The sequence below is a fragment of the Eriocheir sinensis genome, chromosome 5 (assembly GCF_024679095.1).
Source record: "Eriocheir sinensis breed Jianghai 21 chromosome 5, ASM2467909v1, whole genome shotgun sequence".
NCBI lineage: Eukaryota > Metazoa > Arthropoda > Malacostraca > Decapoda > Varunidae > Eriocheir > Eriocheir sinensis.
The window spans coordinates 10,973,739-10,993,746 of record NC_066513.1 but is presented as its reverse complement, the minus strand read 5'-3'; the positions used below and the strand labels follow the sequence as shown (position 1 = coordinate 10,993,746).

At 43.9% G+C, this 20,008-nt stretch overlaps 1 protein-coding gene across 1 annotated transcript in view; it reads right to left on the bottom strand.

Annotated features, from left to right (window-relative positions):
- Positions 1-598: 598 nt before the first annotated feature.
- Positions 599-20,008, bottom strand: part of LOC126982961 (uncharacterized) — a 38,856-nt gene continuing 19,446 nt past the window's right edge. Inside the window, exons 3-5 of the mRNA XM_050835309.1 lie at positions 9,080-9,273; positions 1,315-1,425; positions 599-605 (exon numbers count right to left, since the gene is read on the bottom strand). Coding sequence (XP_050691266.1) covers positions 599-605; positions 1,315-1,425; positions 9,080-9,273 — 312 coding nt within the window. The remainder of the gene's footprint in view (positions 606-1,314; positions 1,426-9,079; positions 9,274-20,008) is intronic.

Below are 20,008 nucleotides of genomic sequence, written 5' to 3'. Positions count from 1 at the left end.
GTCTGTCTCCTCCCCTCAACAGTTGACGTGTGGCAAGGCAGAAGGCACTAAATTTGGTCTTCCTTGCTTTCTGGTGCTCAATAATGACACCCTCATGGACACACCGCATCGCTGGAAATACGTTGACGACAGCACCGTGGGCATCCCCGTCACCAACAGGACTCCAGACTATGCACCTCTTCAAGCGTCGCTCGACAGCCTTCAAGCATGGAGGGTGGACAATAGTGTCACAGTCAACCACACCAAGACCTCGGTGATGCACCTCCGCACTTCCAAAAGAGGAGTACCCCCTCCCCACCTGTCAATTGGCTCACATCACATCCAGGTTGTCCAGTCCACTGAACTACGTGGCATTACTGTGGACAACCAGCTAAAATGGAAATAGCACGTCACCGACACCGTTACAGCAGCCTCCGACAAGCTGTACATGCTGTGCAGCCTCAGGGCGCTGGGGACACCGGCTGCTGAGCTGTGCCGTATATACACATCATTTATACTGCCAAAACTCATGTATGTCTCCCCGGTGCGGTCGTCTTCCCTGACCCTAACCCAACAGTAGCAGCTTGAGAAGGTTCAGAAGAGTGCATTTATAGTAATTTTAGGCCCTGTTTACCACATCTACGAAAATGCCTTGACCAATCTGAGTCTCCCGATGCTCTCTGAAACGCACCACCTTGCTTCATCATCCTCGCCATCGCCACCTCTTGCCACCCGACGCGCCTCCCCCACCCGATTATTAAGGCACCACAATAAATAGCGCGGTTGATTAATAATGTCCATCAGTGATAGCCCTGTCAACCCAAAGGGCCGCGGTATGGATTAGCACCACGCCAACTCCCATCCTCTTTTTGTCTATTTTTAGCATTCCCCAACCCTCCCTACCCATCTCTCTCTCTCTCTCTCTCTCTCTCTCTCTCTCTCTCTCTCTCTCTCTCTCTCTCTCTCTCTCTCTCTCTCTCTCTCTCTCTCTCTCCATTTAGTGTAGCCTAGTATTAGTTCTTTGGATTTACTGTCTGTGTATTAACGGCTGCCATACCTCAATAAACCTGATATTGTTATTATCATTATTATTATTATTATTATTATTATTATTATTATTATTATTATTATTATTATTATTACTATTATTATTATTATTATTATTATTATTATTATTATTATTATTAAATGCACAAACACGCACACACGCAAACACATACTTACACACACACACACACACACACACACACACACACACACACACACACACACACACACACACACATACACACATGAAAAACATAATAACACACACACACACACACACACACACACCTGCCAGGACACAAGCGGTAAGCTGTCTCACACGCAGCGCCGGTCAGCTCCTCCACCACCTTCACGGCACGACGGCCCCGTTCGGACAGCTCTCCCGTTGGGTCGTCCTCCCTGAAGAGAAAGGGCAGGTCAGGAGAGAAGCAGGGGAGAGGCAAATCAGTCATAAGGGCTGCTCACCTCGGCCAAGTGGAAAGGGATCATAAAGGAAAAAGTCATGGCGTGCTGGCACGCGTCTGTGATGACCTCAAGGGACTTTTAAAAAAACACCAACATGCTGCTTCGGTCGATTGAACTCTGGGCCCCTCACACATGTTGTCTGCAAGTCTGATGATATCCAAAGAAAATACTTTTCTGAAATGAAAGGGCCTTACTTTGTCCATACAGGCTATTGATAATCTAAATATATATATATATATATATATATATATATATATATATATATATATATATATATATATATATATATATATATATATATATATATATATATATATATATATATATATATATATATACTACTAGGCCTCCTTAAGTCGCGCAGTAACTATGGATACATCCAAATAAGTTTGATAATCATTCTCAAGCGTACGAGTAGTGAGTTGAAAAAAAAAAAAAAAGAATAAAATATAAAAAAATAAAATTAAAATTAAAAATAAAATTAAAAATTAGACGGCTGCCTGTGTTGAGCAGCGTCGTTGGTGGCTAAAAAAGGCCGATGCGGGAGCAGCAAACTCGACCGTACAGGTTGCAGAGGTGACCTCCGTTAGGGTCGGGTGTGGTAGTGTTGGATGCCCGGTCTCTCCTTCGAGCATGGCGTGCTTCAGCAGCCTCGATAAGTTTGGTCTCACTCAGCTCTGTATGAGTCTTTACCGCTGCTCTCCAGGCGGCTCTATCCTCCGCAAGGGGGTCCCATTCAGTTGTGCCAATCTCACAGGCCTTGAGGTCCCTCTTCACTACATAGGAGAAGCGGAGTTTTGGACGCCCGATGGGTCGTCTCCCTCTAGCAAGTTCACCGTAGAGAAGGTCTCTAGGGATGCGGCCGTCAGGCATGCGCTTGACATGGCCGAGCCAGCGGAGCCTTCATTGACGAAGGAGAGTCTGCAATGAGGGGAGGTTGGCTTGGACCAGGACGTCAGTGTTGGTGACCCGTTGTTGCCACTTGATGTTGATTATGCGTCTGAGGTTACGAAGATGTAATGAGTTCAGGCGTTTCTCCTGCGTGTTATATGTCGGCCAAGTCTCACTGCCATAGAGAAGGGTACTCAAGACACAAGCGCGGCACACAGTTACCTTTGTTTTCAAGGTCAGGCGATTGTTGTTCCACACGCGCTTTGATAGGCGGGCAAAGGTGGTAGCTGCTTTGCCGACTCTTTTGTTAATCTCGGCGTCTAAGGAGAGCTTATCTGAGATGGTACAGCCAAGATAAGTAAAATCCTCAACATTATCGAGAGCCTGGCCAGCAATGCGGATCACTTGACGCTCTGGGGCATTCTGTGTGAAGACTTGCGTTTTCTTTAGACTAATCGTGAGACCAAATTCGTCACAAGCAGAGGAAAAGTGGTCCATGAGGGTCTGTAGGTCTTCGGGAGAGTGAGCAACGACAGATGCATCATCGCCAAATAGGAAGTCTCTCAGCTCAACTCGGCAAATTTTTGTTTTTGCTTTAAGACGCACAAGGTTGAAGAGGCGGCCATCTGAGCGTGAGTGGAGCAGGATGGAGGGACTTGTGCTGCCGAAGGCATGTTGGAGCAGGAGGGAGAAGAAGATTCCAAAGAGTGTTGGAGCAAGGACACAGCCCTGCTTAACGCTGCTTCTGATATTGAAAGGCTCTGAACAACCGCCGTTGAACACTACGGTGCCTTGCATGTTGGTGTGAAAAGACTGAACGAGGCTGAGGAGTTTGGAAGGGCAGCCAATTTTGGGCAAGAGGAGAAAAAGGCCATCCCGACTGACGAGGTCGAACGCGTTGGTAAGGTCAATAAAGCTGATGTAAAGGGGAAGTTGTTGCTCCCGGCATTTCTCCTGGAGTTGACGTTAGGAGAAAATCATATCGATTGTTGACCTGCCAGCTCTAAAACCGCACTGTGACTCAGGGTACACACGCTCTGCTAGGGCTTGGAGACGGGCGAGGACCACGCGTACAAAGACCTTCCCCACAACACTCAGGAGCGAAATGCCGCGATAATTATCGCAGTCTTTTCGCTCTCCTTTGTTTTTGTAGAGGGTGATGATCTTGGAATCTCTCATATCTTGGGGCACGGAGCCAGCACGCCAGCACTGAAGGAGAAGCTCATGAAGAGGTGAGGAAAGGTCGTCATGTATGCCAGGTTCCCAGTTTTAGGGTTGGGGCCCTTTTTTGTTTTTGTTTTTTAAAGGTCTCTGGTGCTTGAGTTGCGGCTCACCGTCCAGGTCAGATATCCTGATCCCCTTGCACCCAAAGAGGATAGGCAAGCCGTGGCGGAACAGCAGCTTTCTGACGGGGCTGCCCAGCTTGGAGCGGGCGATAGCTGTTCAGTGGGGCTAAATAACCCCTTCCACTGTCAAAAGCTACCCCTGGCGCCGGGCTCTACGCCAATCGAGCATTTAACTTATAACCGGTAAATGTTGCTTCCCGTGTTGATTCCTGCCGCATCCCAGCAGCCGGAGTGTTCTCTCCGGTGTTAAAAGGTGGTAAAAATGTAGTCAGAGTCAGTCGGAGTGGATGTTTACCGGGGTAGAAAAGTAAGGAAGACGAGCTGTTGCCCATGTAGCCTGCATGACCCCACTCTCCACGGCGCCAGTCGATCCAGGGAAACAGCAAAGCTGTTACGGCTGGGCGCTAACGCCGTCGCAGGAAGCTGCCAGAATGAGAGCGCCAAGCGCCCACTCTCCTGATTTTCTGTCAGTGTTCACTCCCATAGCCTTTGCCTAAAGAAGCTTGATCCTGCAAGACAGCAGGTGGTTTTAAGTCAGAGTTTTCCTTTTCTTAGCCTTTGTCTGAAAAGACATTACCTACAAGGCAGCAGGTGGTTTTGAGTCAGAGTTTTCCTTCTCCTAACCTTTGTCTAAACAGACATTACCCACAAGGCAGCAGGTGTAGTGGTTGGTAGGCGCCAGGGCGTGTCCACACGCCAGTGAGCCTGCACGCCAGACCTCTGGGACCCACTACTGTTCCGAGATCCCCTACTAATTTAGCCTGGAGTCGCAAGACATCCAGTTACCGTGCGTGGCCGCGAGGAGGCACAGCAGGAGTCTTGGTGAAGGAGAGGCTGTGTACTAGCAAGGGAAAACTTACGTACTCAGCTTCCTTTATCGCCACAAAGGCTACCCAGCGGCAGTAACTGAAAGCGAGAAGGCAGGGAGAGCAAACACTTAACACTAAGCTATGTTACTGCACTAGACGCATCACACTCACCCTGTGTGTGTGTACACACACACACACACACACACACACATATATATATATATATATATATATATATATATATATATATATATATATATATATATATATATATATATATATATAGATATATTTACAGCAGAGGAGACAGTGCAAGGGCGGAAAAAAAAAGAATAATAGAAAAAGCCCGCTACTTACTGCTCCTAAATAGAGTAGAGTGACCAAAAAGATAAATCAATTTCGGAAGGAGAGGTGTCCTGATATCCTCCTCTTGAAAGAGTTTAAGTCGTAGGTAGAAGGAAATACAGATGAGGGAAGATCGTTCCAGAGTTTACCAGCGTGAGGGATGAAAGGGTGAAGATGCTGGTTAACTCTTGCATAAGGGGTTTGGACAGTATAGGAGTGAGCTTGATCAGAAAGTCGTGTGAGGCGAGGCCGCAGGAGGGGGGTAGGCATGCAGTTAGCAAGTTCTGAAGAGCAGTCAGCGTGAAAATATCGATAGAAGATAGAAAGAGAGGCAACATCGCGACGGAATTTAAGAGGTAGAAGACTATCAGTAAGAGGAGGAGAGCTGATGAGACGATGAGCCTTAGACTCCACTCTGTCCAGAAGAGTTGTGTGAGTGGAGCCCCCCCCACACGTGAGATGCATACTCCATACGAGGGTGGACAAGGCCCCTGTATATGGATAGCAACTGTGCGGGGGAGAAGAACTGGCTGAGACGATACAGAACGCCCAACCTCGAGGAAGCTGATTTAGTGAGAGAGGAGATGTGAAGATTCCAGTTAAGATTTTGAGTTAAGGATAGACCGAGGATATTTAGTGCTGAAGAGGGTGACAGCTGAGTGTTGTCGAAGAATAGGGGATAGGTGTTTGGAAGATTGTGTCGAGTTGATAGGTGGAGAAATTGAGTTTTTGAGGCATTGAAGGACACAAGGTTCCTTCTACCTTAATCGAAAATGATAGCAAGGTCTGAGGTTAAGCGTTCTGCAGCCTCCTGTCTGGAGTCATGTACTATCTGTTTTGATGGTCTTCTATTGAAAGAAGTTGAATAATGCAGAGTGGAGTCGTCGGCGTATGAGTGGACAAGACAGTTTGTTATGGAAAGAAGGTCATTGATGAATAACAGGAAGAGAGTGGATGATAGGACAGAGCCCTGTGGAACACCACTGTTGACAGGTTTAGGGGAAGAACAGTTACCATCTACCACAGCAAAGATAAAACGGTCGGAAAGGAAACTGGAGATAAAGGAACAGAGAGAGGGATAGAATCCGAAAGAGGGCAGTTTAGAAAGCAAAGCCGTGTGCCAGACTCTGTCGAAGGTTTTCAATATGTCTAGCGCAACAGCGAAAGTTTCACCGAAACGGCTAAGAGAAGATGACCAAGAGTCAGTTAAGAGAGCAAGAAGATCGCCAGTAGAACGCCCCTTACGGAACCCTTACTGGCGATCAGATAGAAGGTTAGAAGTGGAAATGTGATTTTCAATCTTCCTGTTAAGGATTTATTCAAAAGCTTTAGATAGACCGGAAAGTAAAGCTATAGGGCGGTAGTTTGAGGGATTGGAACGGTCACCCTTCTTAGGCACAGGCTGTACAAAGGCGTACTTTCAGCAGGAAGGAAAGGTAGATGATGATAGGCAGAGACGAAAGAGTTTGACCAGGCAGGGTGTCAGCACGGACGCACAGTTTTTAAGGACAATAGGAGGCACTCCATCAGGTCCATAAGCCTTCCGAGAGTTGAGGCCAGAGAGGGCATAGGAAACATCATTAGGAAGAATCTTAATAATAGGCATACATAAGTCAGAGGTGGGATGAGTAGGAGGAATATGCCCAGAATCGTCTAGGGTGGAGTTTTTACAGAAAGTTTCAGCGAAGAGTTCAGCCTTAGAGACAGATGAGACGGCAGTGCAGCCGTCAGGGTTAAGGAGAGATGGGAAAGAGGAAGAAGTGAAATTGGAGGAGATATTTTTGGCTAGATGCCAGAAGTCACGGGAAGAATTAGAAAAAGCAAGGTTTTGGCATTTTCTATTAATGAAGGAGTTTTTGGCAATTCGGAGAATAGATTTGGCATGATTCCGGGCAGAAATATAAAGATGATGGTTAGCAGGAGTGCGAAGGCTCTGGAACCTTTTGTGAGCTGCCTCTCTATCTTTAATAGCACGAGAACAAGCATGATTAAACCAAGGCTTTTTAGCATGAGGAGTAGAGAAAGAACGTGGAATGTATGCCTCCATTCCAAAGACAATCACCTCTGTGATGCGCTAGGCACACACAGAGGGGCCTCCCTCCTGGAAACAGTAATCATTCCACGGGAAATCGGTAAAGTACATCCCTCAGGTCGTCCCGTCGAACTGAAGCAAAATGCCAGAAGCATCACCTCTTCGATGGGTCCAGAGGATGCACAGGAGTGATAGGACAGGGTACAGAAATAAGGTTGTGATCGGAGGAGCCCAACGGAGAGAACAGTTTGACAGAGTAAGCAGAAGGGTTAGAGGTAAGGAAGAGGTCTAGTATGTTGGGCCTTTCTCCAAGACGGTCGGGGATACGTGTAGGGTGCTGAACCAACTGCTCTAGATCGTTGAGAAGAGCAAAGTTGTAGGCTTGTTCACCAGGCTGGTCAGTGAAAGAGGATGAAGCCCAAAGCTGGTGGTGAACAGTAAAATCTCCCAAGATGATGATTTCAGCGAAGGGAGAGTGGGTCAAGATGTGCTTCACTTTAGAGTTCATATAGTCAAAGAATTTTACATAGTCAGTAGAGTTAGGCGAGAGATAAACAGCACATATGTATTTAGTGATACAATGACAATGCAGTCTTAGCCAGATGGTGGAACATTCAGAAGAGTCAAGTTTGTGGGCACGAGAACAACTGATGTCGCTGCGCACGTAGACGCAACATTCAGCTTTGGATTGAAATTTAGGATAGCGATAGTAGGAGGGAACAGAATAGAGATTGCTGTCAGTAGCTTCAGAAACCTGTGTTTGGGTGAGGAAGAGAAGGCGAGGTTTAGAGGAGGAGAGATGGTGTTCCACAGATGAAAATTAGAACGAAGACCGCGAATGTTGCAAAAATTGAGAAGAGAAAGGGTCGAGGAGTTATCAAGGCACCTCTCAGGTCGGCAGCCAGAAGGGGAGTCCTCCCTGGGGGAATTTATGCCCCCCCCCCCCAGGCGGGGACTCCGAGGCACTGTTGTTGAACGCCATTTTGAATTTTAAATTTTGGGAAAAGGTGTGTGTGTTGTGTGAATGTAGTGTGGTGTAGAAAGAGAAAGGATCTGTCTTTAGAGAGCATGCTGAACTACTCTCTGGTGTTGATGAGACAATAGGGAAACGGTTAGTGAGGACATGGGAAGGGCCTTTGGAGGGCTTCAGCACCCTCCTCACTTCCCATATATACCTCACCGGGAGTGGATTGCGCCCGTTCGTTAGGTGTCTTCCTACTTACTCCATATATATATATATATATATATATATATATATATATATATATATATATATATATATATATATATATATATATATATATATATATATATATATATATATATGATGATGGCGTTTTGGTGTTGTTCTACCATCTGATGGAAAGACATCGATGTTTTCCTTCAACGTCTTGTTGATGTTTGCTGAGATACATTTATTGCTCTTCTGCATTACGCTTTTTTCGGCTGGACGCCAGAAGATAAATGGGTCTCAACAAACATTAACAAGACCTTCAAGGAAAATTTGGTTAAGTCTTTCCACCAGTTTGTAGAAGAACACCGAAACGCCATCATCAGATCCAACAAGAAGACACACAATGAGGTACAAATCAAGCACCAACGGAGCGAGAGAGAGAGAGAGAGAGAGAGAGAGAGAGAGAGAGAGAGAGAGAGAGAGAGAGAGAGAGAGAGAGAGAGAGAGAGAGAGAGAGAGAGAGAGAGAGAGAGAGAGAGAGAGAGAGAGAGAAAAGCAGCGGCGGGCCGTTGCCCGCTCATCGACATATATGTTATGTAAGATGTAAAATTAAGAAAGTAAGAAAAGAAAGAGAAAGTTCTTTTTCAGCAGGACACCAACACGATCCGCTGTGCCTAAGTAGGTTAGTGTGGGAACCTACCGTTTAGTAAATTAAAAGTAGAAAAGTTGTCACTTGGAAAATGTAGAAGCAGAAGTTACAATTTACTTGCAGGGCTGCCCGTCAAACCACAGCTTGAGGGACGTGAATTCAATAAAGAACTATCTGGGATCATAATTAATTCAAGATCTTTATATTTACAATACGTGATGAAGAGTCAGAAATTAATGGGGCATAAAATATTTGAGTTTAATATTCCCAAGTTTGGTCATATTATTAGAATTTCAAGTAGTATCAATTTTTGTTGTTGTTGTTGTGTGTGTGTACACTCACCTGTACAGAGCACGCACTGCCTCGATCTGTATCTCAGTAATGGGGTCAACTTCCTGTGGCGCCTCCTCCTCGCTGGGGTCTCGTCCCTCATGCTCCTTCGGTGCCCTGGGCAGGTAGATATCGCTGGTCCGCGCTGCAGTCTCCAGCTCGCACAGGAGCCTCCGCGTGCACGGTAGTCCCTCCACCTCTGGCACCTGATGGGCACACAAGCACTCACGCACCCTCGTCTTCCCTATCACAGCAAAGGTCATGCCTGTCTCCGTTCACGTCATACCTGTGCTACGTGCACAGTAACCTCTTCCACCTCGGGCACCTGGATAGCACACAAGCACTCAATCAGCCTCCTTTGCTTTTCATGGCAAAGGTTATGCCTCCCTCTTTCCAAGTAATACTTGTGTCACATACACGGCACCCTCGCCACCAAAAAGCACTCATTCACACGTATCTTCCTTCTCATAGTAAAGAGTCATTCTTCCCTCCTTCCATATCATACCTTCCACGCGCAGGCAGCCCCTCTACCTCGGGCACCTGAGTGGCACACAAACACTTACTCACCCTCCTCTCACCCATTCAAGCTGGCGAATAATCCTCCACCCCCGTCCCACTTTCACCATACACTGAAACTCGACCCCTTCTTCCTCCAACTTAATAATCACTTAGGCACAAATGCAATGTCTTGGTGGAGGCTTGAGTTTTCATATGAAACTGACCATCTAGTTAGTACCTTGGTATCTGTAAGGCATGAGTATCTATATTTCTCTCTCTCTCTCTCTCTCTCTCTCTCTCTCTATATATATATATATATATATATATATATATCCTGTTCTATAGCTCCCCAACTGCTTCTCTGTTCCTCCTCCACTACTCCATATTCAATTACCCTCACCTGGTAGAAGGAGTTCCTGTTGTCAGCATCTCGCGGGAAGCGGTACACCAGGCCGTAGAAAACGTTGTTCAGGTCTATCGGGAAGATGCCTTGGGCGGACAAGAGGAGCAGCTGGACACACACACACACACACACACACACACACACACACTTTTATTATTACAAATATATTTTTGGGTAAAATTATTAATATTAGTATTATCAGTACTATTATCATCCTTATTATCATGATTTTTTATCATACTTATGATTATTATGATTATTTTTGTTATAATATCAATCATCATAATACGATGGAAATAATAATAATAATAATAATAATAATAATAATAATAATAATAATAATGAATAATAATAATAATAATAATAATAATAATAACTATTATTATTACGATTTTTTTACAGGAAAGGAGCCAGTTCAAAGGCGTAATAAAAAAAAAACAATAATGAAAAAAAAGCCCGCTACTTACTGCTCCTGAATAGAGTACAGAGGAGTGGCCAAAAAGAGAGGTCAATTTTAGAACGAAGACCGCGAAGGTTGCAGAGATTGATATTAGAAAGATGTTCGAGGAGTTATCAAGACACCTCTCAAGTCGGCAGTTAGAAGGGGAATCCTCCCCGGGTGAATGTGCCCCCCCCCCCCCCCCCAGGCGGGGACTCCTAGGCATTGCTTAGGTGCGCCATTTTGAATTTCAACTTTTGGGAAAAGTTGTGTATGATGTGTGAATGTAGTGTGGTGTGGCAAGAGAGAGGATCTGTCTTTAGAGAGCATGCTGAACTACTCTCTGGTGTTGATGAAACAATAGAGAAAGGGAGATTGAGGACATGGGAAGGGTCTTTGGAGGGCTTCAGCTCACTCCTCACTTCCCATATACGCCTCATCGAGAGTAGCTTACGCCCGTTTCGGTAGGTGTCTTCCTATCTACTTCCTGCACATTGTTAGTTCGTGATTGCGTAAAAATCAGCTTTATATTTTCAGTGATATATTTGGATGTTTGTATATACAAAAACCCTCAAGCCCTCTTATAGAGGGGTTGCACTGACGTCACACCGCTTCGCTTTTGTTTTAGGAATAACGACTGTCAGCCATTTTGGGAAGCACGAGCGATCAGCTGAGCCCCTGCCCCCTGATGATGGCTGGCCCGTGCCTCCCGTCTTCATATTACAATCTAATTGAATATGCAAAAAATCTGGACAGTGAGGCTAGGCTTCGTTATATAACTATCCGTTAGGCTGGCAAATGATGATGGACACACAGTATATACATTAATTATCACACTTCAAAATATATTTGATGATAAGAACAATGAATATATGACTAATTTAACCCCGGGCATCCCCGGGCGGTCTTTAGAAAGAGCATAAGAAAGTAAGGGGTTCAAAAAAAGCCCACTGACCTATACCTGGCAGCCCCTGTCTACCTACCGCGAGTGGCAGTGTAGCACCTATCAGTAACATTAATAGATGGGGCACTAACACCCACACCCATACAGTAATAGATGGACAATAACACACAGTAATAAATGGACACTAACACACACCCACACCCACACAGTAATAGATACACTGTCACCCACACAGTAATAGATGGGCCACTAACACACCCACCCACACATTAATAGATGGACACTAACACCCACACAGTAATAGATGGGCCGCTAACACACCCAGCCACACAGTAATAGATGGACACTAACACCTACACCCACACAGTAATAGATGGGCCACTACCACACCCACCCACACAGTAATGGATGGATACTAACACCAACACCCACACAGTATTAGATGGGCCACTAACACCCACATCCACATAGTAATAGATGGGCCACTAACACCCACACGCTCACAGTAACAGATGGACACTACACCCACACCCACACAGTAATAGATGGACACTAACACACACACCAACACAGTAATAGATGGGCCACTAACACAGTAACATGGCGGGGAAAAGCTGGCGAGCTCTCTTGCGGTAAATATGTGCCTCCCAAAATGGCGGGCCTTTGCGGGGCAGCTGAGAAGTGATCAGCTGATCGCTGCTGATGACGTCAAGTGCAACCCCTCTATATAAACTGCAAACATGCCGATTTACGTCGATAATCTACCATACAAGCACACGAAAGAGAAACTTGTATATCAAACAGTATGGTGTAATCATACTCGAACGATTCATAGCCTTTCAGATTTTTTTTTTTTTTTTTTTTTTTTACAGCAAAGGAGACAGTTCAAGGGCACACAAAAAGCAAACATTAATAAAAAAAGCCCGCTACTCACTGCTCCTAAAAAGAATCCAAAGAGGTGGCCGAAAGATAGGTCAGTTTCGGGAGGAGAGGTGTCCTGATACCCTCCTCTTGAAAGAGTTTAAGTCGTAGGCAGGAGGAAATACAGATGAAGGAAGATTGTTCCAGAGTTTACCAGCATGAGGGATGAAAGAGTGAAGATGCTGGTTAACTCTTGCATAAGGGGTTTGGACAGTATAGGGATGAGCATGAGAAGAAAGTCGAGTGCAGCGGGGCCGCGGGAGGGGGGGAGGCATGCAGTTAGCAAGTTCAGAAGAGCAGTCAGCGTGGAAATATCGATAGAAGATAGAAAGAGAGGCAACATTGCGGCGGAATTTAAGAGGTAGAAGACTATCAGTATGAGGAGGAGAGCTGATGAGACGAAGAGCCTTAGCCTCCACTCTGTCCAGAAGAGCTGTGTGACGTCAGCCCCCCCACACATGAGATGCATACTCCATACGAGGGCGGACAAGGCCCCTGTATATGGACAGCAACTGTGCAGGGGAGAAGAACTGGCGGAGACGGTACAAAACGCCCAGCCTCGAGGAAGCTGATTTAGTAAGAGATGAGATATGAAGTTTCCAGTTGAGATTTTGAGTTAAGGATAGACCGAGAATGTTTAGTGTTGAGGAAGGTGATAGCTGGGTGTTGTCAAAGAATAGGGGATAGTTGTTTGGAAGATTGTGTCGAGTGGATAGGTGGAGGCGTTGAAGGACACCAGGTTCTTCTTGCCCCAATCGGAAATAATAGTAAGGTCTGAGGCTAAGCGTTCTGCAGTCTCCAGCCTTGAGTCGTTAAGTTCCTGAAGGGTGGGTCTTCTATTAAAAGAAGTTGAATAATGCAGAGTGGAATCATCGGCGTAGGAATGGATAGGACAGTTCGTTTTGGAAAGAAGATCATCAATGAACAACAGAAAAAGAGTGGGAGATAGGACAGAACCCTGTGGGACACCACTGTTAATAGATTTAGGAGAAGAACAGTGACCGTCTACCACGGCAGAAATAGAACGGTCAGAAAGGAAACTGGAGATAAAGGTACAGAGAGAAGGATAGAAACCGTAGGAGGGTAGTTTTGAAAGCAAAGATTTGTGCCAGACCCTATCAAAAGCTTTTGATATGTCCAGCGCAATAGCAAAAGTTTCACCGAAACGGCTAAGAGAGGATGACCAAGAGTCAGTTAAGAAGGCTAGGAGATCACCAGTAGAACGCCCCTTGCGGAACCCATACTGGCGATCAGATAGAAGGTCAGAAGTGGAAAAGTGCTTTTGAATCTTCCGGTTAAGGATTGATTCAAAAGCTTTAGATAGACAAGAAAGTAAAGCAATAGGACGGTAGTTTGAGGGATTGGAGCGGTCACCCTTCTTAGGTACAGGCTGTATGAAGGCATACTTCCAGCAAGAAGGAAAGGTAGATTTTGACAGGCAGAGGCGAAAGAGTTTGACCAGGCAGGGTGACAGCACGGAGGCACAGTTTTTAAGGACAATAGGAGGCACTCCATCAGGTCCATAAGCCTTCTGAGGATTGAGGCCAGAGAGGGCATAGAAAACATCATTTTGAAGAATCTTTATAACAGGCATAAAGGAGTCAGAGGGGGGATGAGTAGGAGGAATATGCCCAGAATCGTCCAGAGTGGAGTTTTTAGAAAAAGTTTGAGAGAAGAGTTCAGCCTTAGAGATAGATGAGACGGCAGTGTTGCCGTCAGGACTGAGGAGTGGAGGGAAAGATGAAGAAGTGAAGTTGGAGGATATGTTTTTGGCTAGATGCCAGAAGTCACGGGAAGAGTTAGGGAAAGCAAGGTTTTGACATTTTCTATTAATGAAAGAATTTTTGGTTAGTCGGAGAATAGATTTGGCACGATTTCGGGCAGAAATGTAAAGTTCATAATTAGCATTAGTTTGAAGGCTCTGGTACCTTTTGTGAGCTACCTCTCTATCATTGACAGCACGAGAACAAGCGTGATTAAACCAAGGCTTTTTTGCGTGAGGAGTAGAGAAAGAACGAGGAATGTATGCCTCCATTCCAGAGACAATCACCTCTGTGATGCGCTGAGCACACACAGAGGGGTCTCTATCCTGGAAGCAATAATCATTCCACGGGAAATCGGAAAAGTACATCCTCAGGTCGTCCCACCGAGCTGAAGCAAAATGCCAGAAGCATCGCCTCTTCGGTGGGTCCAGAGGGTGTACAGGAGCGATAGGACAGGATGCAGAAATAAGATTGTGATCGGAGGAGCCCAACGGAGAGAACAGTTTAACAGAATAAGCAGAAGGGTTTGAGGTAAGGAAGAGGTCTAGAATGTTGGGCCGATCTCCAAGACGGTCGGGAATACGTGTAGGGTGCTGGACCAACTGCTCTAGGTCGTTGAGGATAGCAAAGTTGTAGGCTTGTTCACCAGGATGGTCAGTGAAAGAGGATGAAAGCCAAAGCTGGTGGTGAACATTGAAATCTCCTAGGATGGAGATTTCAGCGAAGGGAGAGTGGGTCAAGATGTGCTCCACTTTAGAATTCAAATAGTCAAAGAATTTTACATAGTTGGTAGAGTTAGGTGAGAGATAAACAGCACAGATGTATTTAGTAATAGAATGACAGTGAAGTCTTAACCAGATGGTGGAAAATTCAGAAGAGTCAAGGTCGTGGGCACGAGAGCAAGTGATGTCGTTGCGCACGTAGGCGCAACATCCAGCTTTGGATTGAAATTTAGGATAGAGATAATAGGAGGGAACAGAGTAGAGATTGCTGTCAGTAGCCTCAGAAACCTGTGTTTCGGTAAGGAAGAGAAGGTGAGGTTTAGAGGAGGAGAGATGATGTTCCACAGAATGAAAATTAGAGCGAAGACCGCGAATGTTGCAGAAATTGAGAAGAAAGAGGTTCGAGGAGTTATCAAGACACCTCTCGGGTCGGCAGCCAGAAGGGGAGTCCTCCCTGGGGGAATTTGTGGTCCCCCCCCCAGTCGGGGACTCCGAGGCTTGGTGTATGTGCGCCATTTTGAAATTTTGATTTTGGGAAAAGGTGTATATGTTGTGTGAATGTAGTGTGGTGTGGATAAAGAGAGGATCTGTCTTTAGAGAGCATGCTGAACTACTCTCCGGTGTTGGTGAGACAATAGGGAAACGGTTAGTGAGGACATGGGAAGGGTCTTTGGAGGGCTTCAGCTTCAGCTATTTCTTCTCATTCAGGCACATAAAGTGACATCCGACTCTGTATGTGTCTATACATAAATAATTTTGATGTGATGGGTGTAAATAACATGGGTAGGCTAATATTCGAAATAGCCTAGCATAACATTGAACAGTTATTATTTACTATTTCATGTTATTTCGAGTAATAATCGCTATATACATGCAGTAATTTATCTAGATACCCTTATTTGAACTTGCAGAGCCAGATGTCTTTTTAATATACCTGAAATGATCTATCAGTCAATGAATTTGGAAAAAAAAATATACATAGATCGTTCGAGCATGATGTGATTGTTATTTGATACAAAGTTGTATTTTTGTGTGCTTGTATGTTAAATATCGATGCAAACGACATAGTTGTTTCTTTGTATACATAAACATTCAAATATATTATTGAAAAATAAGCTGGAATGTTTATCACAACAGCTTGTTTTCACGTATTCACGAACTAGAAATGCGCAGGTGCCATATCTATCAACATTTCCACTTTGTTGGTGGACAGATGAAATGAAACAGACTATAGTAGCTGTAGCAGTAGTAGTAGTAGTAGTAGTAGTTGTTGTTGTAGTAGTAGTAGTACAGTAGTAGTAGTTGTTGTAATAGTAGTTACAACAGTCGTAGTTATAATATAAATAGCTGTAAACGCAGCACCAGTAGCTGAAGTATGTTGTTATTGCAATAAGCGCACCTAACATCACCATAGCCGATCCAGGATTCAGTACGTTTCCTAACTTATAGGCGGTAATGTTATAATTGTATTTCGTAAAGAATTTTTATAACCTAAAAAACTAACTAAAATTATGGGTATGTTTTTTCCTTGAGCAGAACATCGAATAAACAACAAAACAATAATATGGAAATACGTATATATTATAAACGGCAACTTTGGCCCGAGGCAGCAGCGCACACCATTTTGCGGGTATCAGATACCTCAAATAAACATATTTTTTACTGCGCAAAGCAGGTGATGTCACTTGTTGTGACTTCGTGAGCTTTCATTTTTATTTATTTGTGTATATTTCATGGAGGCTAAACTTACATTACTAGTTTTATTTTTACTAGTGACACGAATTTGTGACTGTTTATCATAATAAAAATTTAACTCAATTAGTGAATCAGACACCACAGAAGTATTACCAGTGTGTGTATGAATGAATGCAAAGATAAGCACATACTTTGATTTAACTCTAGGATGTTTCGTGAATCATTGATAAATAATAACAAAAAAATCCGGATAGGCTACTCATTTGCCCACTACCGCCTCTCGCGGCACAAAAAACAGTCCCTCCGCCAAGATTGAAATCTTGAAAGGTCTAAATATTACCAACATTCTGTCTTTCACTCTATGCTAACAAAGCTGTGAGTCAGCTCAGTTAAACCATCCCTGTGACTTATCACGTCCTTTTTGTCTTTTAGCCCCTAATAATCCTGTATCTCACTGCCATGGTTTTCTCTATTTAAAGTCTTTTGTACTAATGCTCCATGGCTTTGTGCATCGCGCGCTCTCATACCTTAGCAATCACAAGCATGATGATGAGTCCGCCGGTGTCGTCCACAGTGATCGGCTCATTCAACATAGTAAGAAAAAAGTAGGTGACCAGCGCCGAGGTGAGAGGCAGCATCACCGCCACCACTCCGACCACCAGCGCCTGCCACCGAACCATCTGTGGAAGGAAGTCACAATCAGTATTTTTTTTTTAAAGATACCAACTTTTTAAAGCCCTGCACCCAGCAGCAGAATGAGTGCGCCACTGTTGCCTTATCAATATTCATTTGTCGTTGTTACAGCAAAAAACAAATATGCTGTTCTTACATATGTAGTGGGAGAGAATATCATTATAGTTCCTGGTGCCTTGAATATTTATTGCTTGATTAGTATTGAATAGGTGCACCAACTCGTACTTGCCTCACCACCTTTAACCATCAATATACCTTATGTAAATACGAGACCACGGGTATGAGACCTGACACCCTTATTTCACTAACGATCGGAACAGTTTTACTCAGTTTATACATGCCCCAGAACCAAACGCCTTTGTGGTGCAGTGGTTAGAATACCTTGACAGGAAACCTCAGGTCTCGGTTCCAATCCCGGACAGGACAGACGGCGCGCATCTCACCAAGCTCCTCATTCTTCCTTTCGTGCATGGTCATAAATCCCAAGTAAAGGAGGCCAAGGGGACGCCCCAAAAATATCGTGGCTTAAGCAAGTCGAGGAATCTTGCCATGAGGCACTTAAAATGGCAAGGAGCATGCAAGAAGACTTGCACGAATGAACCAATTGGGTTTACGTCGTAGGTGAGGCTACGGTCCCTACTGACTCACTGATTGGTAAAGCTGTACTTCAGGAAAGCTGGGGGAAGGAGACTGAGGTAACCAAGATGCCACACTGGATATGTGTCCCAGGAGGGGGGAGGGGATTAGTCATATCTCCCATACAAACACAAAAACTGGAGTAGTGCCACTTTATTACACATCGATCGTCATAATATTATCTCCTATACAAAAATAAGTATCCAGCACATTTTCCACACAATAAAAATAGTACCCAGCACCTGCACAAAACGGTGCCTCCGGCTTAAGTAGTATTGATATATTGTCATATCTGTTAAAACTCTACAATCACGTGAAATGTACAAACGTTAAGTGCGAATGAATGCGAAGTTTTTACAGAGGAGACACAGTTGCATTTTTCACGAAAGTACAAAATACTGGAGAACATTAATATGGGATTTTTTTCACTTTAACAACACCCGTATATCAAATTGAATTATAAAACAAGTTAGAATTGGACCACACTCATTTGAACGTAACTCCTTAAATGAATACCTCAAGCCTGTCATGAATGAAAGTATAAACATGCGGGACATACTACAGAGTTATAACATACTGGTTATTTACTACCTTTCAAACTCTCAATAGTCAATGTAACGGAAATGAGCACCAAGTCTAAGCGCAGCCTTTGTTTATGCCCCTAAAGTTACTTTACACACTACCACTCATCACTGCCACACCCAGACAAAATCACCATAATTACATCCTTTACCTCAGTTTCTGTGCACACCCATTTAACTCTGAGATCACCTTACTCATTTTCATCCTTCCCGCAATAACCTCATCCCAGCCGTCACAGCCATCCCCGATTTTCTGTTCAGTACCCAAACCACCACGATCACATCCATGTCACAAGTCAAAAGTCATTTCACAGTCGAGTTAACCTGCCCAACACCCTCCTTGCATACGAAATTTCTCTCTCTCTCTCTCTCTCTCTCTCCGCAGATATATATCATCTTAAACTAATTAAAGAACAAAAAGCTTGATAGTCAGTCCCCTCACAACCTTACTGAATATGACTTAACGTAATAGAAAAATCTCTTCCAATATGAAAAAAGTTAATGTTGCACCGCTTTTTAAGGAGACAGAGCCAGGTAGTTACGGGTCCATAAGTCTAACTTTTAATAGGAAGTCAGCTACTTCAATGAATAATTAGGAATAAAATTGTGAGGTACGTATAAAAAGTAATTCACTCATTTAAGAATTAAAAGGACGGGTTACGAAACAAATGATCCCGTTTGTCTAATCTACTGATTTTTATTGCTTCTTTTCAGTTTACGATGTAGCCAAATTATTGGATGGATTTTATCGAATTGACATGATTAGTGCCAGATTCTTCAAGCTACAGCTGATGCAGTGAGTTCGATTATGAAATGCGTGGTAGGAAACAAAACAGGATATAATGTTTGTTATCAAAATCGTGGCGAACCTCTAATTCTCCCAGAAATACATTGGTGCAGCGTATAGGTGAACATAATGTTAGGCATCATAAGTAAAATGTAATACTTCAGTTATACAATAATCAAACCTAATTTAGATAACGCTGTGTAGTCTTTTATGTTCCCCATATGCAAAGGATATCGTTAAATTAAAAGGCAACCAATGTGATCTTTTGAATGATGAATCTGAATACATTTTAAATTATTATTTTCTTACAGAACAGACCTTACAATGAAAAGCTGTTATTTAATAATATGTTCTCGCTTGAGAAAGACAGCATCTGAGGGAAACTAATCGAGTGTTTCAAAATACTAAATGGCTCTGCGAATGACGATAATTTTAAATTGATTATGATCGATGACACGTTGCAAGTGAAATAATGGCACAAAATTAAAGTTTAAACAAATATATTGTTAAGCGAGAATGAAATAAATCAGTGGGTCAGTGCAACGTGACTGCTAAAAAAAAAAAAAGACTCAACTGACACTTCCGCCACCTTAATATTTGCTAATGCACAAGGAAAACGTTTATGTGGACCATTTAAATAGTTTCAGTTAGCATTATCTTTATGGTCTATGGTCAGTGTCTTTAGCTTGCAGGCGTAGTGACCCGGAGACTCATGTTCGGGTCCCGCACACGAACAGTATTCAACCCACGCTGACTTGCAAAAGATAATTCGGTGGTCACCCGTCAGTTCAGACTTTAGCAAGTATCTCAAGAAGATTAAGTGGAGCTCCGTCGGGCAGCAGAAGCCAAACATGAATGTTGCCTCTAAAAAATATTTTCACACGGAACTCAGCCGACTC